At 41.0% G+C, this 19,198-nt stretch overlaps 1 protein-coding gene across 5 annotated transcripts in view; it reads right to left on the reverse strand.

Annotated features, from left to right (window-relative positions):
- CEP112 (centrosomal protein 112) overlaps positions 1–19,198 on the reverse strand; it is a 179,882-nt gene that overhangs the window by 84,685 nt on the left and 75,999 nt on the right. For all 5 annotated transcript variants that reach the window (XM_071816767.1, XM_071816770.1, XM_071816768.1 and 2 more), the window contains one exon: positions 4,473–4,703. In XM_071816767.1, the coding sequence (XP_071672868.1) occupies positions 4,473–4,703 (231 nt within the window). The remainder of the gene's footprint in view (positions 1–4,472; positions 4,704–19,198) is intronic.

The following is a 19,198-nucleotide window of genomic DNA, read 5'->3' on the forward strand; positions in this document are numbered from 1 at the left end:
CAGGATATCGCTGCAATGAGCGTGAAAATAGTTCATCTGGATGCTCCCACCAATGACGTTCTCCATACTGCGGCTATTAGCGCTCATGTTAACGAAGTGAAAGGTGTCACTCACATCAAAGACTCCGTCATGCCAAGAACTCTGAGCATGAACCTACAGCATTGCTGCCGAGATGGTCCAGGTCCCAGGTCTTAGAGACAAAGATGCAAAGATGGAACCGCTTTTAGTAGTTAATGAAATATGGAGTTGGCAGAGAAGAACAAGGGCCAGAGAGACACGATTCAACAACGTGAGCTCATGGAAAGCACGCGATGCGGCTTCTTTATGAGCAGAAGTAACTGCTTAGGGGAAACTCAATACTTTTAACAGAGCATCTCTTTCATCTCTGAAGATGTCATATTCTTTCTCTTCATCTCCTGTTTCTTCGCCAGTGCTGAGCAGTATGACATCATCTGTATGAGCTCTGGCAACAGTGCCAGAATTAAAGATATTAAAGAATTAAATTGTGAATTAAAGATACTTGTCCATGTGCCGTATGATGGATGCCCAGCGAGCTGGTCCACCTGGACTGCACCCCGGGCCTGCACGTGCTGGGGAATTCATCCAGCATCACTAAGCCTGATGACAAAGGAAGGACCGCAACGCTCTCTAGGGCACATTATCAGGACCTTATTTGCAAACTATAAGCAAGCAGAAGTTGTTCAAAAATGAAGCATCCAATTACAGGACACTGCGGATTTTTGAAAAGGCCTCGTTGCAAAAACATTATATTACAATATAAGTTGTATGTAAAATAGTTATTCATTTTTAGGGAAGCAGTCACGCCGAGTACAATACTTCTAACTGATTTATATATTTTTAAATTTTGACCTAAACTTTGAATTTCCTGGGCGTTTTAGTTTTACGTGGACTTCCTGCCAGACACAGGGGGAGGGATTGTAACTGGTATAGACTAGAAAACATTGCGAATGTCACTTTTTATTTAAAAGAACAGAAATCTCAGAGTACAACTCACTGCTACACCCTCCGAGCAGGATTTGCAGGGCTCTGGCCAGCTTGGGGTCCCATTGCTCCAAAATGAACCATTTCACAACTGGACTGAAATCAGAAGAACTGAAGCCCAGAAATGAAAGTGTTTAACTCTTTTCTTTTGACTACAGCTTCATCCTGTAACCAACTGTCATATGCGCTCAGTACAGTCAATACACAAAAATGTAAATTACTTCTCCACAAGAAAAGCAGCACTGAGAAAGAATTAAGTGTTCCCGGAACCTGCATAAAGATTGAACGGGGTGAGTCAACATATCTATTTAAATGTAGGAGGCAACGAAAAGCTAAATGTTGAAAATTATTCAGAAAGGCAAAGAACCCTCCAGTTTACTCATGAGTGCTGCTCAAAGAGAGCTTTCTAAGAGGTATTTTCCGTGCTCCGAGGTGCTTCCTTCGAGCATTGTTCGCATTGGGCTCAGGCTTTCTGAGCGTGCATTGGCTGTGCCAAGGAAATGCCAGAGATGAATGCTGCAAGCAGTGGTGGCAGCCAAGCTTCACATCTGCACAAGCTTAGAAACGCAGCTCATCTCCTGCCTTCTGCACCTTCTGGCCAACCTGACAACGCGCAGCCCGTTACACCTGGCTGCTCATGCAACCCCTAACACACCTGTCCCCCCGCCAAAATGAGTCATTAGCGGAGCCTAATTACAGTCCCGTGTATCTCCAATATGTTTATTTGTTAAACAGTTTATGTTTCGTTTCATCGTAACGAGGTATGACTTCCAATTAAAAAAGAAACAAACTGCCATCACAGCAGAAAATGCTGGAATCTTTTGCTATAATGAAGTGCAGGCAAATTAAATCTATGCTTGAAAAGTCAGTCGAAATCACTGTGATTGAATACAAGTGTTCTGAAACTATACTTAAGATTCTTTAACTAACAGACAAGAAATAATTTGGAGATATGCTCAGGTCATTTTGATGTTAGATAACAGATATTATGGAAGTAGTGAAGTCCTAAGAACGTGATTCAAAATTTCATATTCTCCATGCTATGAGGTTTTGTCTGATTTACGTCCAGCGTGGCTTATCTGACCTTAAGGACATTGAAATTCATCATCCTTACCTGATACAGTGGTTCTGTGCTCTGATATTTTCCCTATAGTGCAGGTTACATGGTGCCATTTGGCAACCTCTTAAATATTTTCCCGCTTACCATTCCCTGCTGACCGGGAGACGCAATAACTGCCAAAAGAGATTTGCTTTTAGAATCACAGGCTCAGAACCATCACCGTGCTACGTTTATTGAGCAACTCTCTGGCATCGTATGCTGCAATCGCTAACAAAATGGATCAAATGAAGTGTTACAATAAACAACGTGTTGTCTTTAAAGTTGAGATTTTTAAGCAATAGAAAATTCAAGACCTCAGTAAATTGTGCATCCCTAAATATTGAAAAGCTGTCTACAAATACCAAATATTCCAATGTCCAATTGCAATGAAAACTGCTCCTCGCTCTCCTCCAATATGGGGGAACACCATGTGAATCCTATCTCTCCTTCTACCCATTTTCACTTCGATATTTCATTTCATTCAAGTTTTAGCGATTTCTCCTGTATTTCACCATGGTGACGTGAACAACAGTCCATGGCGACACAACGCGACCCACACGGAAATCAGAATTACTCACAAAAGAGCCCCCAGAGCAATGAGACCCTTGGGAACGGACTGACCTTCCAAAAACGTGGACACTCAGATGTCCCAAACCGAAACAGCGAAATTCAGCTTCCCCTTGGATTTTCAAGCAATCTTTACAGAATTGGCAGGAAAAAAGAGTAAACTGAGAGGACAAATCTTTCTCCCATATTGTCCTAATTTTCAACGTAACGAGATTTGCTAGCAAAATAAAACGACTTTTAAAACCAAGTTTCAAGACTTGTGCTGCAATTAAGATGTTGGGTTATTTTTCTTTTTCCCCTTGGATAAAATCTGCTTCATCAAAGTTCTGTGGACTTTAATAGGATCGAGATTGGAACCGAGCTCAAACTGTAACTTTTCAGTGGAGTTTGCCCTCTATGCTCCTTTGACTTTCGGACTTTGTGGCCAATGTCCACGGCTCTACATTTGGAAGAGAGAAACGGAGCAGAATGGGAAATGAAGTTTTGAAGGTAATGCAATGTATGTTCTCATGTCTGTGAAAGACATTCCAACAGAGATACATTTTCCCCCTCCTATCCTTTATTCAACAACACTGATTAGAGGGAAAAATAGGGAAGTGGGTTAAATAAAAAAATTCAATAGCAGTTAATATAGCTTAAAATTAGCAATTTTTTTGCCTGAAAAACAGAAAAAATCCCACAAATTAAAAAAATAGCATTTCTGACAGAAATGACAATTCAAGACTATTAAAGATACTGCCCTGTGAAGGATTATTTGTAACTTTAATTTGAGGATGTAAAGAAGTTAACTTTCCTTTTGCTATACTACACATGTAAAAAAAGATCAAAGAAAGAAAAGAATTGAGATTCAAATTCCATTTTTAAGCAAAAATGACAATGTCTTCCTGAGTTAAAATTAATCCTTTAATGATGAATTTCAAAGGTTTAAATACTTTCTGTGACCTTGGCTTTAAATAATTATGCCAAGCGGAGCTTTCCTTACATTCAGAGAAGATTCTGAATTGTTGATCACAGCCATTTTAATGGCTTCAGCCTGGCTGATTTCCAACATAATCCTCCGAACGCTGCTTAAAATTACAGCCCAAGAACCTGACGCAGGTAAATGAAATGTCACTTCTCACAAAGGCTGTTCAAACAGTATATGCAGATTGTTAATTTGTGCCACTGTACATCACTTTGCAATAAAATGTATGATTTATTACATTCAAGCGTATAATAGATACTTCAACAACTATCTGCTCACGTATACACATGGCGTCTACCATGAATATTAAGCAGGGGTTTTTTAGGTTAGCTTTTGAAATAAAACTCACATGTTTTCGCTCATATCAGCCCCAATGTGGTGAAATACTTGAATTGGGGACACGGGGATGCTCAGCAACCGCCGGCAGTGACCCCAATGAACAGGGTGGGGAGGGAACCCTTATGGATCTGAAACATTAATTTCTATTTCCAAGCCTTTCACAGCGTCCTTGCTCACAGGCAAAAGTAGACCAGCCATTGTTAGCAACTAGACCCAATTTCCTTGCAGTTTTAGCCTGAACATTTTCCTCCTTAAGAACTTTCTCTCTTTTTAAAGGAGAAAAAGCTTGGTTAGACAGAACCGCCCTTTCTACTGTTCCAGCAGAGCAGAAGTGATCAGCCTTCCCGTGTCATGACCCTGACATCCAAAGCCAGATCTACACCACACATTTGGTTGTTTTTCAATTCTAGTAGCCCCTAAACATTTTTCCTTGGCGAACTTTTCCTTATCTGACTTTTGGGGCAACTGTTCCCCTTTGGCGGCCCCAGGCGATCCTCTTACCTTGTCCAAGGCCTTCTCTGCTTCCGCCGTATGGATCTTTTTCAGGTCGAACGTCATTTTCTCTGCCTCCGCCTTCAGCTTCTTCACCACCGCCTCGTGGTCCTGAGCCGCCCGCTGCTTCTCCTCTTCCCACTGACGCCGCAGCTCCAGCAGCTGCTGCTTCCGCTGCGCCTTCACCTGCACCAGCTCCTCCCGCAGCTGCTGCAGCTGCTGCTCCATCTCACTGATTACCTGAAATCAAGAACGAATTATACATATAGATATATATATATAAATATAAATATATATATATATGTAAAACTATACAAAAACCAATTGATTTTTCTCAGGCTGTGAGCTGGGGAAGGAAGCAAACTCAAACTCTCTGTCCCTCAGTTGAAGCTTACTAAATGTTCTGTAAGAAAATCTGATGAATATTACTGTGTATTTAAAGACTCCATCGCCCTGGAATGTCAGTTACTACTTCTAGAGCTCCGAACTGATCTCTCTCCAACTCCTATGTTGCTTCTTCAGACATTTTTAATACACTGCCTGTGTTCAGCTAAATTTGCAGTCCCGAAGAACGACATTACTACAAATCTCTGAAAAAGAAACATTCATTTCTGACCACAGTTGGGAAGCGAATGACTCTCAGAAACATCGCCTTGCACATTAATACCCCAAGACAGATTGTTATAAATACTGTGATCTGAGAGAGAAAAATGGAGCCTTGAAAGTTTGCCTGTTTTTGCAAACTATTTGAACTACATGGTGCAATAAAAGACACGTCGTCTCCCCTCAGACCTTCCCCTATCACAGCTGTAACACGTATTAAATAATCTTAACCATCTTGGAATTTATCACAACACTGACTTTTGCTTCCATGCTTTCTTAATTACTCACTGGCACTATTCCCTACTATGTCAAAGGTAAAATTTCGTGTGTGTATGCGTAGAGATGGAATGAGCACATCTTTTGTATACAGAAGTATAACACAGGCCGCATATTTCAGCTATATTAGCATTATCTCAAACATATGTTTCACATAGTGTAATCTGCACTAGATCCTTTCCTTCCTTTCCTGATCTTTTCCTCTACACGTTTATTTTTTTAAATCTGTAGACAGACTAAAAATGTAAAGTACATTTCAGTATGTAATTACACAGACTAAAATGTAAAGTTCATTTTAGTATATAATTATAATCTACAATAGACTTTTATAATTCTTTTGGAAAATAATTTCACCCCCGGATCATACAAAATGTTAGCCCAGCCAGCTTTTACTTAACCAAAGAAATGCTATAGAGCTGCAATTTCTATAGGATGATCCGGTTTGAGTTCTAAACTGACACACGTAGTAGCGTTTAGGTTTTTTAATAGCCATTCCAATGCAAGTCCTGCATGGAATAGCAACAATTACCTTATAATCTGGGAAAACTCCTTCTGAGAGCTCATTCCCCCTCCACTACTGCTTTCCTCTTTTCTTTCTCTTCCTTTTTTAAAATAGAAAACTTCCTTAAACTTTCTGCCATGGCCCATATATATAGATATTAGATTGCTCAGAAGATTCCCCAAAAATTTGATAAAATACTTAGGATAAGGAGCCAAGGTTAACTTCTTACAATGCAGGGAAAATCCATTCATAAATCATACTACAAGCCAAAATAGAGACCGGGTGAATTCCCGACTTAACTGTCATGTCTTTCTGCTTCACTTTGTTCTATATTCAATAATTCTTATACAAAACCATTAGAAAAGCAAATAGCACACGACGGTGTTTTCTACCACCACATGGAAAATGTAACAGCTCCAAACCCTCAGATTCCAAACTGGGGAGCCAAAAGATAGTGTATAGGTAAAGTAACAGTAATTAATATGCAAAGGAGCATTAATGTTGGGCCTAATAGATGGTAAAAGCAGATTTGGTTCTATTAGGCAAGAAGAAAGAATCTGAAGACGGGGTGATGGCAGCGAAACTAATATGATTAAAGGAGCTCTTTCGGAGCAACTTCACTGCTGGTAAGATGATGTTAAGAGACATCTAATCTCCCCAAAGTGACTGGAAAAAGCTTATATTGGGGATCACAGACACAGTTCTTGTCAATTACTTGAAAATAAGTCGAGTTCTCACAGCCAGATTATTTTTTCCCATAAACAAGGTCCCTGGCAGAAGCAGCTTAGGAGCGAACAGCTCGCTGCTCAAGACAACTTCGTGTGACACGGGAACCTGCAAAGTGCTGAAGGCAATGAATCCCAAACTTCCCGTCACCGAGATCCTGCTATTCCACACACCAGGTTTAATAAACTATTGCTAGACTTAAACGCAGGCAAATTGGCACCAAAACCCAAAAGATGCAATTAAAGAATCTCACGTCTTGTGCCTGAGATCTGAAAGCACGATGCTGGCTTGGGTTGTTCGTAGAAATGAATACTCTTTCTTAGGATTGGTTTCCTGGCTGCTCAAATCTATGTTTGTGAACCACGTCTGCACAGTGCAAACAATAACTTGGGTACAAGAGCTTGGCCAATGCGGTGGAGTCCAGTTGGAGGCCTGTATCTAGTGGAGTGCCTCAGGGGTCAGTGTAAGTTGGGGAATGAGCTATTAGAGAGCAGCGCAGGGGAAAGGGACCTGGGGGTCCTGGGGACAGCAGGGTGAGCATGAGCCAGCACTGGGCCCTTGTGGCCAGGAAGCCAATGGTACCTGGGGTGGGTTAGAAGGGGGTGGTCAGTAGGTCAGAGAGGTTCTCCTGCCCCTCTGCTCTGCCCTGGGGAGACCACACCTGGAATATTGCGTCCAGTTGTGGCCCCTCAGTTCCAGAAGGACAGGGAACTGCTGGAGAGAGTCCAGCGCAGCCACCAAGATGCTGGAGGGAGTGGAGCATCTCCCGTGTGAGGAAAGGCTGAGGGAGCTGGGGCTCTGGAGCTGGAGAAGAGGAGACTGAGGGGTGACCTCATTAATGGTTACAGATATCTAAAGGGTGAGTGTCAGGAGGATGGAGCCAGGCTCTTCTTGGTGACAACCAGTGATAGGACAAGGGGTAATGGGTTCAAACTGGAACACAAGAGGTTCCACTTAAATTTGAGAAGAAACTTGTTCTTGGTGAGGGTGGCAGAGCCTGGCCCAGGCTGCCCAGGGAGGTTGTGGAGTCTCCTTCTCTGCAGCCATTCAAACCCGCCTGGACACCTTCCTGTGGAACCTCAGCTGGGTGTTCCTGCTCCATGGGGGATTGCACTGGATGAGCTTTCCAGGTCCCTTCAACCCCTGACACTCTGGGATTCTGCGAAGAGCTGCTGTGAGAAATACACTTCTTAAACACTTGACCAGAGCAAATTATTCTTGTGTTAAACATAAGGCTTAAACATAAGAAATTAAAACTTCACAGCACATAATAGGTCCAAAATTTTATTGTGACTTGCTGCCTTTTTTTGGTTGTATGAGTACAAGTAAATGAAATCAAAGAGATTTATATATATTTTTTTCCAAAGAACGCAGACGTTTGTAGTGGTTCTACAGGATGGCCAGAGCAGCACGGCCCGAAGAAGGACACATTTTGTAAAATGCCTATTAATCTACACGCAGGAAAATAAATAGAAAGAAAACATGAGTTCAGAATATCCCAAATGGAACAAAACCAGAAATATATAAACTGTGTGGCAGGGTAGCGATTCCATACGAATTCATATGGCACAGTTGTATGTACGTGTATGCACATGACAATCCATAGCTGAAGAAACTGCCAGCTGAGATGGTGATTTCTATTTCTGTTTCAAAGGAACAACTTAGAATTCTAACTAAGAATATCTGTGCTGAAATAGTGTCATAAAAAGGGTGGGTCATAAGCCCACAGCAATTTGCCTTTAGGGAAAAAATAGACTTGAAAGAAAAAAAGAAGGTTGCTCACTCACTTTGGCCTATTTAAAATGCCAATAAATGTTCTGCATGTTATTTGGAAGGAAAACATGTGCTCTTAATTTTAAAAAGTAAATTGCATAAGAACATATAAAGCTGGCAAAAAGCTTAAATTAAAATATGTTGCTGATGTCTGAAACTCTGCGACAGTTACATGCAACAGAGATGAGAAATGGACCGAATGACTAATTAAAAAAGAAGAAAAAAGGTACATTTCCTTTATTTTTCAGGAGTTCCCGCTTCAGCCCAATGAAGCATTTACTTGGAGCAGTTTCTGAGGGAGAGGCCGGAGCGTGACCACATCTCCCACTGACGGAACACACGGACCCCACTGTAACTCCCGGTGTATTACACACCAAACCACATCCACCCCATCACCGCATTTCGCTTCAAATAGCGTTGAGGGCCTCACAAAAACAAGGCGATGTAAGGTTATGATCAAATCCACTCTAAACTTATCCCCCGAGGCTCAGAGCCAGTCATGGAGGTGTTGCTTCAGCAGTTTTACAGTAAGTGACTAACATCTCCCAGCAGATGAAGCAGCAATAACCCTTTGTCGCTCTTCACTGATGAAATGAAAGAATCACTTGTCAAGACCACAGCGCGTCTCAAGTGGATCGTGACAACCCTTCAAACTGACTTTCAAAAGTTCTCCGCGTTGGGCTAACTTGGCTTCAGCTGTGTTTAATACTGCTCGCGTGTAACGGTTTAAAAAGCCCAACAAAACCCCCTAAAACCAGTTCCATAGACTGTTACAACACAGGATCACAATGATCCTTTCCAGGGTAATAACCTAAAGTATCAGCCCATAAGCAAGAGCCCTATTTGAGCCACCGACAAGCAGCTCCTGCCTCTGTGTGCCGACACTTTCTCGGTGTTTTCTCACCTGGAAGAACATTAAAATTAGAGCACGTGCTTGAAGAGGGGCTCAGCGACACCATCGGCTGAGTCCTGCTGAAAGGGACATTTGTCTCTTTGTGTCTTGTTACCCCGGCGTGATGTGACAGAGACAGATGAGGTATAGATAACATTTGTTATTGGGCAGTGGATTATTTCTGAAAGGAGATCAGTCCAGTCAAGGGAAAGGAAGTCTGTAGTAAAAACAAATCTCACTTTGATGATGAAGAATTAAAAGGAAAAGAAGGAACAAAGTAGAAACACTCAGTGGTGACAATGAGTCCCTTTTTACCCACGATCAGTGCAACGTCCCAGAAGAGGTGGATCAAGTATCCCATCCCAGTACCACAGCAACCGAGGACATATTTAGTGTAAAATACCTTAGAAGGGATTATCTGTTGAAAGTGGGAATCTGAACTTCTTTAGCTTTCTTGTTAATAAAAAAAAGCTTTAGAAAGTGCTGAGAAACAGATAATAGAGGTTTTCCTACCATCGCAAAAATAAGCAATGCATCTAACATAAAAGAACACTACAAAAGTTAGCAAATATTGTTTGTTTGCAGCTCTAAGCTCAGAAAAAGTATAGCTGTAAGAACTTCAAAGATGCAGAATGCTGGTTTGTGTTTAAGAGAAAACAGCTTTATACTAATGAGTCTTAATACTGCAGTTTCAGCAAGTCACAACAATCTGGTTTACACTTGATCTCATTCTGGTTTTAGGGAACTATCCCCCTGATTTTTACCCTTAGGAGGTAAAAGAATGAGGCAACCGTTGCAGCACCAAGGGGCAGGCACAGTCCTACTGGCTCTCTAATCTTTTTGGCCGCGAAGCATCCCAGTGAGTCAGACTGGTCCCAGTATCCCTCTGCTCCTCTCCATGCTGGATGAATCTCCACTGGCCAGCCCAGCCAGCTGGCTCCTTTGCAACACAATAGTCATAGAAAGGGTACCCAGCAGTGCTGAAAACAACAATCTTTTTGTCTCAGCTACAGTCTAAATCTGAAGAGATATAAAACCTAAACTGATACTTCAAAAGCCTTTTGAATTAGCTAAAGTCATTAATATTTAGTAACTCGAGATTTTCATGTCATTTTCTAAATAAAGCTTTGGAATTAACTCAATTATTTTAACCAACTATATTGAAAATACTTTCTATAACATAGCAATTTCAATTAAAATGTGTTAAGAATTTATTATCCCATTTTTCTCGTTGACTGGTAAAATCATCAATTTGTCACTATTACAAATCCTTAAAAAGATAGAGTTTATTTGCAAAGAAAACTACTTCCGCAAATGTCACACCCATTATCGCATGGGTAATGATGTGGCAGAGCACAAATTAACAGGGATAAGCAATAAACAGCTATTTAGCTTTCACAGCACAGTCTATTATACTGTCAAGTTTAAATGCCTTTTGGGTAAGAACACATAGGCCCATAAATATGGTAATTAATGGAGCAGATAAATGAAATGGTGTGAAATGAAGTGAAAATAAACAACAGTTCATTGACCAACAGGTTGGTCTCGCTTCCTAAGAGCGCTGATCAAACGTTCCCGAAAGCACAGGGCAGTGCAAGCTCTTCATTTTCCCCTGAATTTAACGTCGTCCCCAAAACATTTCGGCACCTTTTGAATTCTATTTCTGAGTAATGTACTTGCGCTATCTTGTCTACTCTTGTTCTACAGCTGAAGCATCTTCCTGGAACATGACAGAAGTGTTGACTCATGAGGAACATTAAAGGGAAGTTCCCTTCTCCTGAGCTTCATTTCCAATAAAATTAATGAAGAGAGTGTATCCGTGTCATTCGTATAAAGAAAACACGCTTAGGCAACATTTCCATAGGTAACCTAAGGCCCAGACTTGGCCATGTATTTCTAAAGGTCAACAGAGAGATGTGTGACATAGGTAGGAAAAGTTACACTGCGAGTATCAGCATCACTCTTGTTTCCACATCTACAATTAAATGCGAGAAAAGGGCAGCAAGTTTTCAATATTTCTCTGACACGGTATTAAGCAAAACACAAATTTTGATCTCTCTTTCCAAAAGGAAATAGATCTGGACTTTTAAAGAAGCCGGTCAGCTGTCTGATGTTCATGTCAATGGCACTTAGGCTACAAACTACAAGGCTGTATGGAAAACAAAAGAAGAGGGACAAAGCAAGAAGATGAGGCATCCATTTGAACAGCTCTACAAAGAGCTCAAAATTAATGAAGCTTAGTTTGAGTTCTTAATTTACATAAGTCCATTTGATTCTAATTTAGTTAACAGCGGCTAGAAAGGAGAACTTCACGTTGGTCGGTTATTGGCACTGCCTTCCTAATAAAATGGTTTTTAGTCAAAGGGAAGAAGCTCAAGCCCACACGTGTCACAAAACAATAGAGTGCACGGGTGAGCGAAAGGATGACTTACCAACTTGAAATTGAGATAAATGTCAATAAATCTTCCATTTAACAGTTCTAAGACCTGGAAAAGACTTGGTCCTCTGGCCTGCAAGACCCAGAAGAGGTTCTTATGACCCGATTGACTGTATTAGCTTTGAAATCGATTAGTAAGTCAACAATTACAACATCCAGCCTTCTCTCTCCTCTCTTACGTGATGAAAGAAATGTTTACATCTGAAGTTTTCTTTGTACAATCAAAATTATTTGAATAAGATGACTAAGAGAGCTACCTGGAAGGGACTGGGGGGAGGACTCATTTCCTCCTGTCTTTCTACAAAGGAATTTAAGGGAGACACTCAGCTGGGCACCCAACAATCTACATAGATGCATTATTGTAACTTAAATATGATGGAGGTAAAAAAGAGACATAAATACCTGCAGTGATCCCTAAAATGACTTGTGAGAGCAGAATATAGATAAAATAGAGCGGCTAAAAAAGAAACAAAAATCTATACCAAATACCAGGTGTGCTGCATTATACAAACCATACCAATCTATCTCTTAATGATGACTGATGAAAATTACACCAAACACATGTTTAATCCTCCCTGTTTTCCGTTTTGAAGAGGAGTGTTTCAGGATGTCAAAGGATGAATGTTAAGACATATTCAGTTCTGAAACAACACTGGAGCAAAGCTTGTTCTGAAAGTAAAGTACTGATATTTAAGGAAGGACAGGACTTTCCTGCATATTACTTCTAAATATTAAATTTAAAAGCATAAGCATTTCCTGAACAACACGCAATCCTGATTCAAATGCAGACACGATGTATTACAGATTGAAGGATTACTACAGACATTCATCTCTATGAGGCAGTAAAATTAAACATATTGTAATTCCTAATTTGTCCCCAGAAGATGTACAAGCTGCATTGTCTATGAGAAATGTCTTTGCACCATCAACTAATGAAAAGATTTCAAGAAAAAAGCCAAAACAACCTCATCCCCCAAAACATCACCCCCAAAAGCATCACACTCCTCTCTTTTGGATTCCTCTAAGTTACTGCTTGAAACACATACGACCTTTGAGTATTCCAGAAGTTTTACCCCACACATCCCCTAAGAGTTTTCTGGTGACTGTGACAGAAATGGCATCACTTGCAAAACTTGACGGATAAACATAAGACAAGATACAGACAAAACCCCTCAGTTATAAGCTGCTTGTGCTAAGATATCTCCCATTTTCCATTTCTGAAGTTAATACTTGTAGAAGTGCAGACTTCAGACACCAACTCCCATCTGGGTCGTCTGTCACGACCGTCTCAACAGAACATTGAGGGACTTGAGGAAGACGCGAAGTTCCTGCTGCTGTCCAAGCTCTGCCCTGTTCATCAACCAAGGGGAAAACCAAATTTTTCCAACCCAACGCTGTTATTCTCTGGGTCAATGACTAAAATGCACCAGTCCATGTGTACTATGCTGCTCTACTAAAGAACCTAATACACCAGGAAACTCTCTCATTACTGATGTCATGCTGCTGTATTGAAGATGACAGTCTTTAACCAAGCATGAAGCCCTCATTCCCGCTCTCCTGAATGGCAAAGTGTGTGGACAGAAATCCTGAAGCTTCAGAAATAAAAACTGTGTCACTTACAGGTTTAGACTTCAAGGAAATAATCAGCTTCTAACTTTCAAAAGGAGCCTCATTTCTGCAAGGCGCTAACAATGGCTGCAGTATTGCTGCTCATCCCTGAGCGGTGGCAAATTCTTACCTGTACGTTTGCTGGTTACACAAATAAGATGCAGAATTACACACACACGCGCAACTTTTGCCTTTCACCTTTTGGATATCAACTCCTAATTGGAGGACGCACAGTCTAGTTGATTATCTTTAGTGTCAATCCTTATATCAAAAAGATAAGGTTGTCACCTCCATCTGAGGATGAAAGTGCTAGAGAAGGACTTATTTCTTCAGCCCAGGTGTTAGGTTGGAGTCAAAGGCATCAGCTGACGGTACCTGTTGTATATTTTGTGTACACACTACAGCTGACACCTCTTCTAGTCCCCCTCCCTGCACCTTCATCCTCCTCAAGCGCTGGTTGCGCTGCTCCCATCATCTCGACAGTGGCTTCTCTGAGCTCAGAGCCCTTTTGAAACCATCGTGCTGCACAGCTACCAGTTCAGAAACCCAAGATCAGTCACAGGATGATCTGTACAAAATAAAGGAAAACTATGTGCATAACATTTCTTTCTTGGAATTGAGAGTATTTTTGGCTCAGCATCTTCCTCTGGCACCTTTACATTGATCTCTATTCTTTTCATCCTTCTCAGTTTGTCCTTGAGTTCAGTTGATGCCACTTTCGTTCTCTGAATGACAAACAGGCCACTGCATCCTGGGGCAGGAATTTCTCCAGATTTATTTATGTTTGGAATGAACTGTACCCTGAATAAATATTTAGTTTAAGTGTAAAATCTAACTAGATACTAAACACTCAAGCCCTATGAAATACCAGTAAAATAAAATATTCCACTAAATATATCCATTTATGCATATCCTTGTTTATATTTACTACCCACCTCCTGAAAAACAAAACCCAAAACAAGCTTAAAATTGCATTAAGAGATGAGGAACAACATATTACACCCCAACAGAATAGTGACAGGGAACAGTGTCTGGAGCAGAAACTGTTGCGTGGCGGCAGAGCAAAGGGAGCAGATTCCTTTCTGTACAATGCAGCACAGACTTTTAAGAGGACACAATTTGCAGACTTTTCAATCTACCGCTTTACCTTTCCGGAAAGCATCACTGTTCTGAAGGACGCGATCGTACGTCAAAGTAAGAAATCGTGGCTCTGTGCCACAATTCCACCAACACGAAGCACAAAGATCAGGGAGTGATTAGAGAGATTATTTCTTGAACACCATGAGGTGGTATTTTTGACAAATGGCATCCGACGCATTTGTTGAGACAGATTCCAGTTTTCCCTCATGTGCACGCCTAATTACTACATTAACGAAGGCTATTGCCATCAAGGAATAGCAAGGCTGTCTCTGCTAAACCTCCTTGAAACTCACGCACAGCAAAACAAACATTGCCTTCCATATAAATGACTACATTAGAAGCCATTACTGATTAATGTCGTGTATTTTCCCTCAGCCTCTGATGCAAAAGATGCCAAAGAAACGCTATCACAAGGGTTTGTTTGCACAGCTTTAGAAATGATAGTAATCTACTAAGCAGCCGACACAATACTCAGGTAAAGCAGGTAAGAATTAATTGGTACCTCCCCCCCTCCCCGGATCTCAGATGCTGAAACTGTTTTTCCCTTTATTGAACCAGCCCGGCCTAGGCTGGCTTGTCCCGCAGTGACATGTATATTGAATACAAATCAGACAGCATAGCTTTAAATCTGTGTTGCAGCTCTCATTTCCAATTCGAGAACTGTACTATAATCATAAGCTTCTGCTGGATGAAAGGAAATCAGCTCTCTGAATATTAGCTAATGCCACATTTGCAAGTCCTGAAGAGATCTGTGCTGTTTAAAAAAAAAAATAGATCATTTCTCATGAACCTATATATATGAATCGCTTTGTACTGCTCGACTGATAGAAGCGATGCCTGTGCTGGGATTAAACCCTTTTCATCATAAAACCTCATCTGGTTCGGAGTCCAAGTCCATCAAACCTTTTCCCTTTAAAGTCCCGCCTTTGATTCTACATCAATTTATTCAAACCGCAGCTGGGTGGCTGAAAACGAAAGGACAGCATCATTTAAACCAACCATGTTCCTAACTTGAAAGAAGGGCTATAATTAAAAAAATGGGCATAAAAGAATGGAAATGGGATAATATTTTTTAATGGTAGTTCAAAGGCCGACAGATGTCAGAGCCTTTGAAGATGTCAGTACACTGAGCAAGAAGTTGCCATTAAATAGTTTGCCTGAGAGGTGAAGCAGCTTTTTAATGACTGAAAAAGCCCTTGCAGACACATCCTTGTGTTTTTAATTTGTCAGAGTTTCTGCAGTATTTTCTGATTAATGACACATGATTATAACTGCATAGCATACATATTTTTATACTTGGTTAAATGAATACTTTATTCCACATTCCTTCAGTGCCAGATAAGAACAGGAAAGCTTTACTACAGAGTCCAAAACTATTCAGATTGCTCAAATATTTATGGTAATTTGAGGGGACTGGCCAGATACAGAGCTACTATGTGTTGCTACCTTTTGTTCTTTAATGGTGCTATTACTACCACCATCACAATGTGCGTGCATTAAGGGAGCCTGGGACCCAGGAATGTATTGTACCCTTCTCGGGCACTAAACAATCAGAGCTTTCATAATTCACCAATGAACAGAGTCATCAAATCAAAGTAACATGTAGAAAAATTCCTCAACTGATCCTAAACAATACAAACAATGGCTGCCAGGGCATTGTAAGCGGGAAATAACTGTTCTCAGAAAAAACCCCTAGAAAACAACAAAACATATTGCTAGGAAACATCATGTTCAGAAGAAAAACACCAATATCTACAAATGCAGATAAAGTCCCCAACTTAGGCTGAGAAGACGCTCCTGCAACATCCTTCATCTCTCTGTTAACATATGCAAATGTTTTCTATTTGCACCACAAATGGAAAATGCAGTAGCCCAAAACACAGGCAGAATGAATTTCTCTTGCTCCCAGGTCAGTGCTATAGCGTTTTGTGGAGGTGCTGCCGAGCGGAGCAGGTGGAGCACCGGGAATCTCCCAGCCCTGCGGAAGGACAAGAAAAGCCAGTACTGCTTGACTACATTTGATTAATGTGCTGTTCTTTCTGTTCTTCCAACATGGCTTGTGAAATGGATCATAAAGAGAAATGGGACGGACTCAGCTAAAACTTGATGTACAGAGAGACTTAGCAGAACTATGAGAAATCAGCTGTTGGTCTCCACAGAACATTCAGATGATTTCGTGAGTATGAACGGTTGGATTGTTGCAATCCACATCCATCAGGAAGCTCTTTGTGAGGACCACGCTGCCCACCAGCAGCACCAGGAGCCTCGTAACCACAGGATGCTCACTGCTGCTCTGGAACCGCAGCCACAACTGGATGTGAATCCAGCTGTTAGCACCACCGGCTCTGCTGTGCGCTCTGAACACCTTCCAGTCATCCAGCTGCAAACACGAGCGCTGGAAATTGCGAAAAGGAAAAGTCTATGGCTGCAGAAAGAGATGTAATCCTGAAATTTAATTCTCCCAAATATATTCACTGAATGAAAGCAGAGTCCTGCTAGCAGAAAACAGGACTATGGTAGGATTCCACTATAAAGAATGTGTAGAAGTGGACTACTCTCACTACAACCAATTGTACATCCAATTTCCAAACAAGCTGTCGTCTTCCCTTCTCAGGATATTCTAAAATTACCTTCAAAGATAGTTTTATTTAAAAAGCAAAGCAGAGCCTAATCTATCATGCCTCACTAGAATAACCTGATCATGAATCTCATCATAAAGGGGAACGAGGTCCCCTCATTTGCTTCTCTCCAAAAGCCGTCGATGTCACCATCGTACAGAAACCTGGTACTTCCTGTTCATGCTGTTATTTCAGCACTATGGTAAAAACAGGCAAATAAAATGGCGAATTTTAAATAGCTATAATTTAGCTGAAATAAAACTCCAGAGAACAAAGGGACTTCCCTAAGCTGTGGGACTTGCCACTGAATTTCAAATTAATTTTACAAACTAAAAGAACAGTACCCGCAAAGGATGTATCAGGCTTACTAACAAACATTACGAGATTCTTTTAAAATGGGAAATATCAGACACCCTGAAAAGAATATTTTGCTACAGAAACCCATATAACCATGCAAAGCTGAGCCATTCAGGTTCTATCCATTAGAGGGCAATAACACATATGCACTCATACACATATACATACAAACACACACACCCAAACCTGACTTTAGCAGGAAAAATCATATTTTCTCTCTCACATTCCCAATGGTATATAGACAGCTTGGGTTCTGTTCCATCCTCTCCCCCTCCACCCTCCAACAACAGTGTCTAACAGATCAAATAACAAGCTATTTAAATTTGCCTTCCTACACAAATCAATAGTGTCAGAAGGCTTACAGTTAGTTGTTATTAAATGTAGCTCGGATAGACTGACCAACTAGCTTTACATAAACACGTAAATCATTATGAGATTTGCCAAACTCCGAACAGACAAAAATGTTCCTCATGTGTTCATCTCCCACCGACAGTCCCACACTTTTCTGTTCGGTCCCACAAGAAACCTCTGATAGCAGCAGCAACTGCAGACGTGGCGAGTATCCAATACACTTTGGATGTCTCCTAATGCTACAGACAAATCACAGAAAGGCATTTTGACTGTGTCACGAGCAGAGCCACTAGAGGGACGCGGCTCACGTGCTGCATCTTCTGCTGTCCTGCTCAAACCACGTCAACCCACTGATAAACCTCGTCGTTTATCACCAGTCCTCAAGCTCCTTCTTACTGCACCCACTTGTGGCAGCCTATAAGCACATTTGCGTGAGGAGATTACTGGGACAGTCACATATTCTCACTAACACAACGTAGACTCAGATCCCAACAATCCAAATCATTTCCATCAGTCCCTAAACTCCCGCTTGTCAGCATCCTCCTGGTTACATTGGAGTTTACAGAACACACAGGCAGCTGTGTCCGTCTCATCGTGACCAGAATGACCAGTAATTCCTACAAGCATCTCAACTACAATGATTTGGGTTTGTTTGCTTGGGGTTTGGGTGTTGTGGGTTTTGGTTTTGGTGTTTGTTTTGTGTTTGGTTTCTTTTCAGTATCTATTACTTTGCAATGATCCATCTGTACTTCATTAGCCATTCAGGTAACAATTTCAACTAATAGCTTGTGGTTTCCACAGACTGTCGAATAAATACGGATTTTTATTATCCTAGAGGTTTAACTGAAGATCTGAATTCAACTACATAAGGCCCAAGATGACGATTCAGACGGACACGCTGCCCTGTGCGCTACCCAGACAGCACTCGTGTCCCCGAAAGCAGGGGACACCCCAAACTCAGAAACCTCTAATGACACCAAACACAGCAGAACACGCCGCTATTTTCAAACATTCCGCAGTGGCCGCCTTTCCAAAAATCAGTTTCCTCGCCGTTTCTCTTTTCTAAATTCATTTTACAGATGCCAATACAGCAGAAAGCACAGACTACAAAAGGATTCAAGCTGTCAGGCGCAACTTTAGAAGAACTGTATCATCCGTAAGAAAGACGGAGTTCACTCTTCCTGGGATTTTCAGGTCCGTTTCAAGTCAAAACACTGTGTCAGGTTTTTTTGTTCTGTGTTTTTTTTTTTTATTTATTTTTAAACTACATCAGTGTTGTTTTTCTGAACGCCGAAGAACAACTTTAAAACCTGAAAATGGAATATTCACAATTAGGAAAATATTTTAGGGGCCAAAGTTTCCTTATTTGTGATATTTCAGGACGGCTTTCATACATACGAATACAAATTACTGTAAGATGTGTAATTGCAGTTTGCAATATATTGTTTTCTC

The sequence above is a fragment of the Patagioenas fasciata genome, chromosome 18, assembly GCF_037038585.1.
Source record: "Patagioenas fasciata isolate bPatFas1 chromosome 18, bPatFas1.hap1, whole genome shotgun sequence".
NCBI classification, from domain to species: Eukaryota; Metazoa; Chordata; class Aves; order Columbiformes; family Columbidae; genus Patagioenas; species Patagioenas fasciata.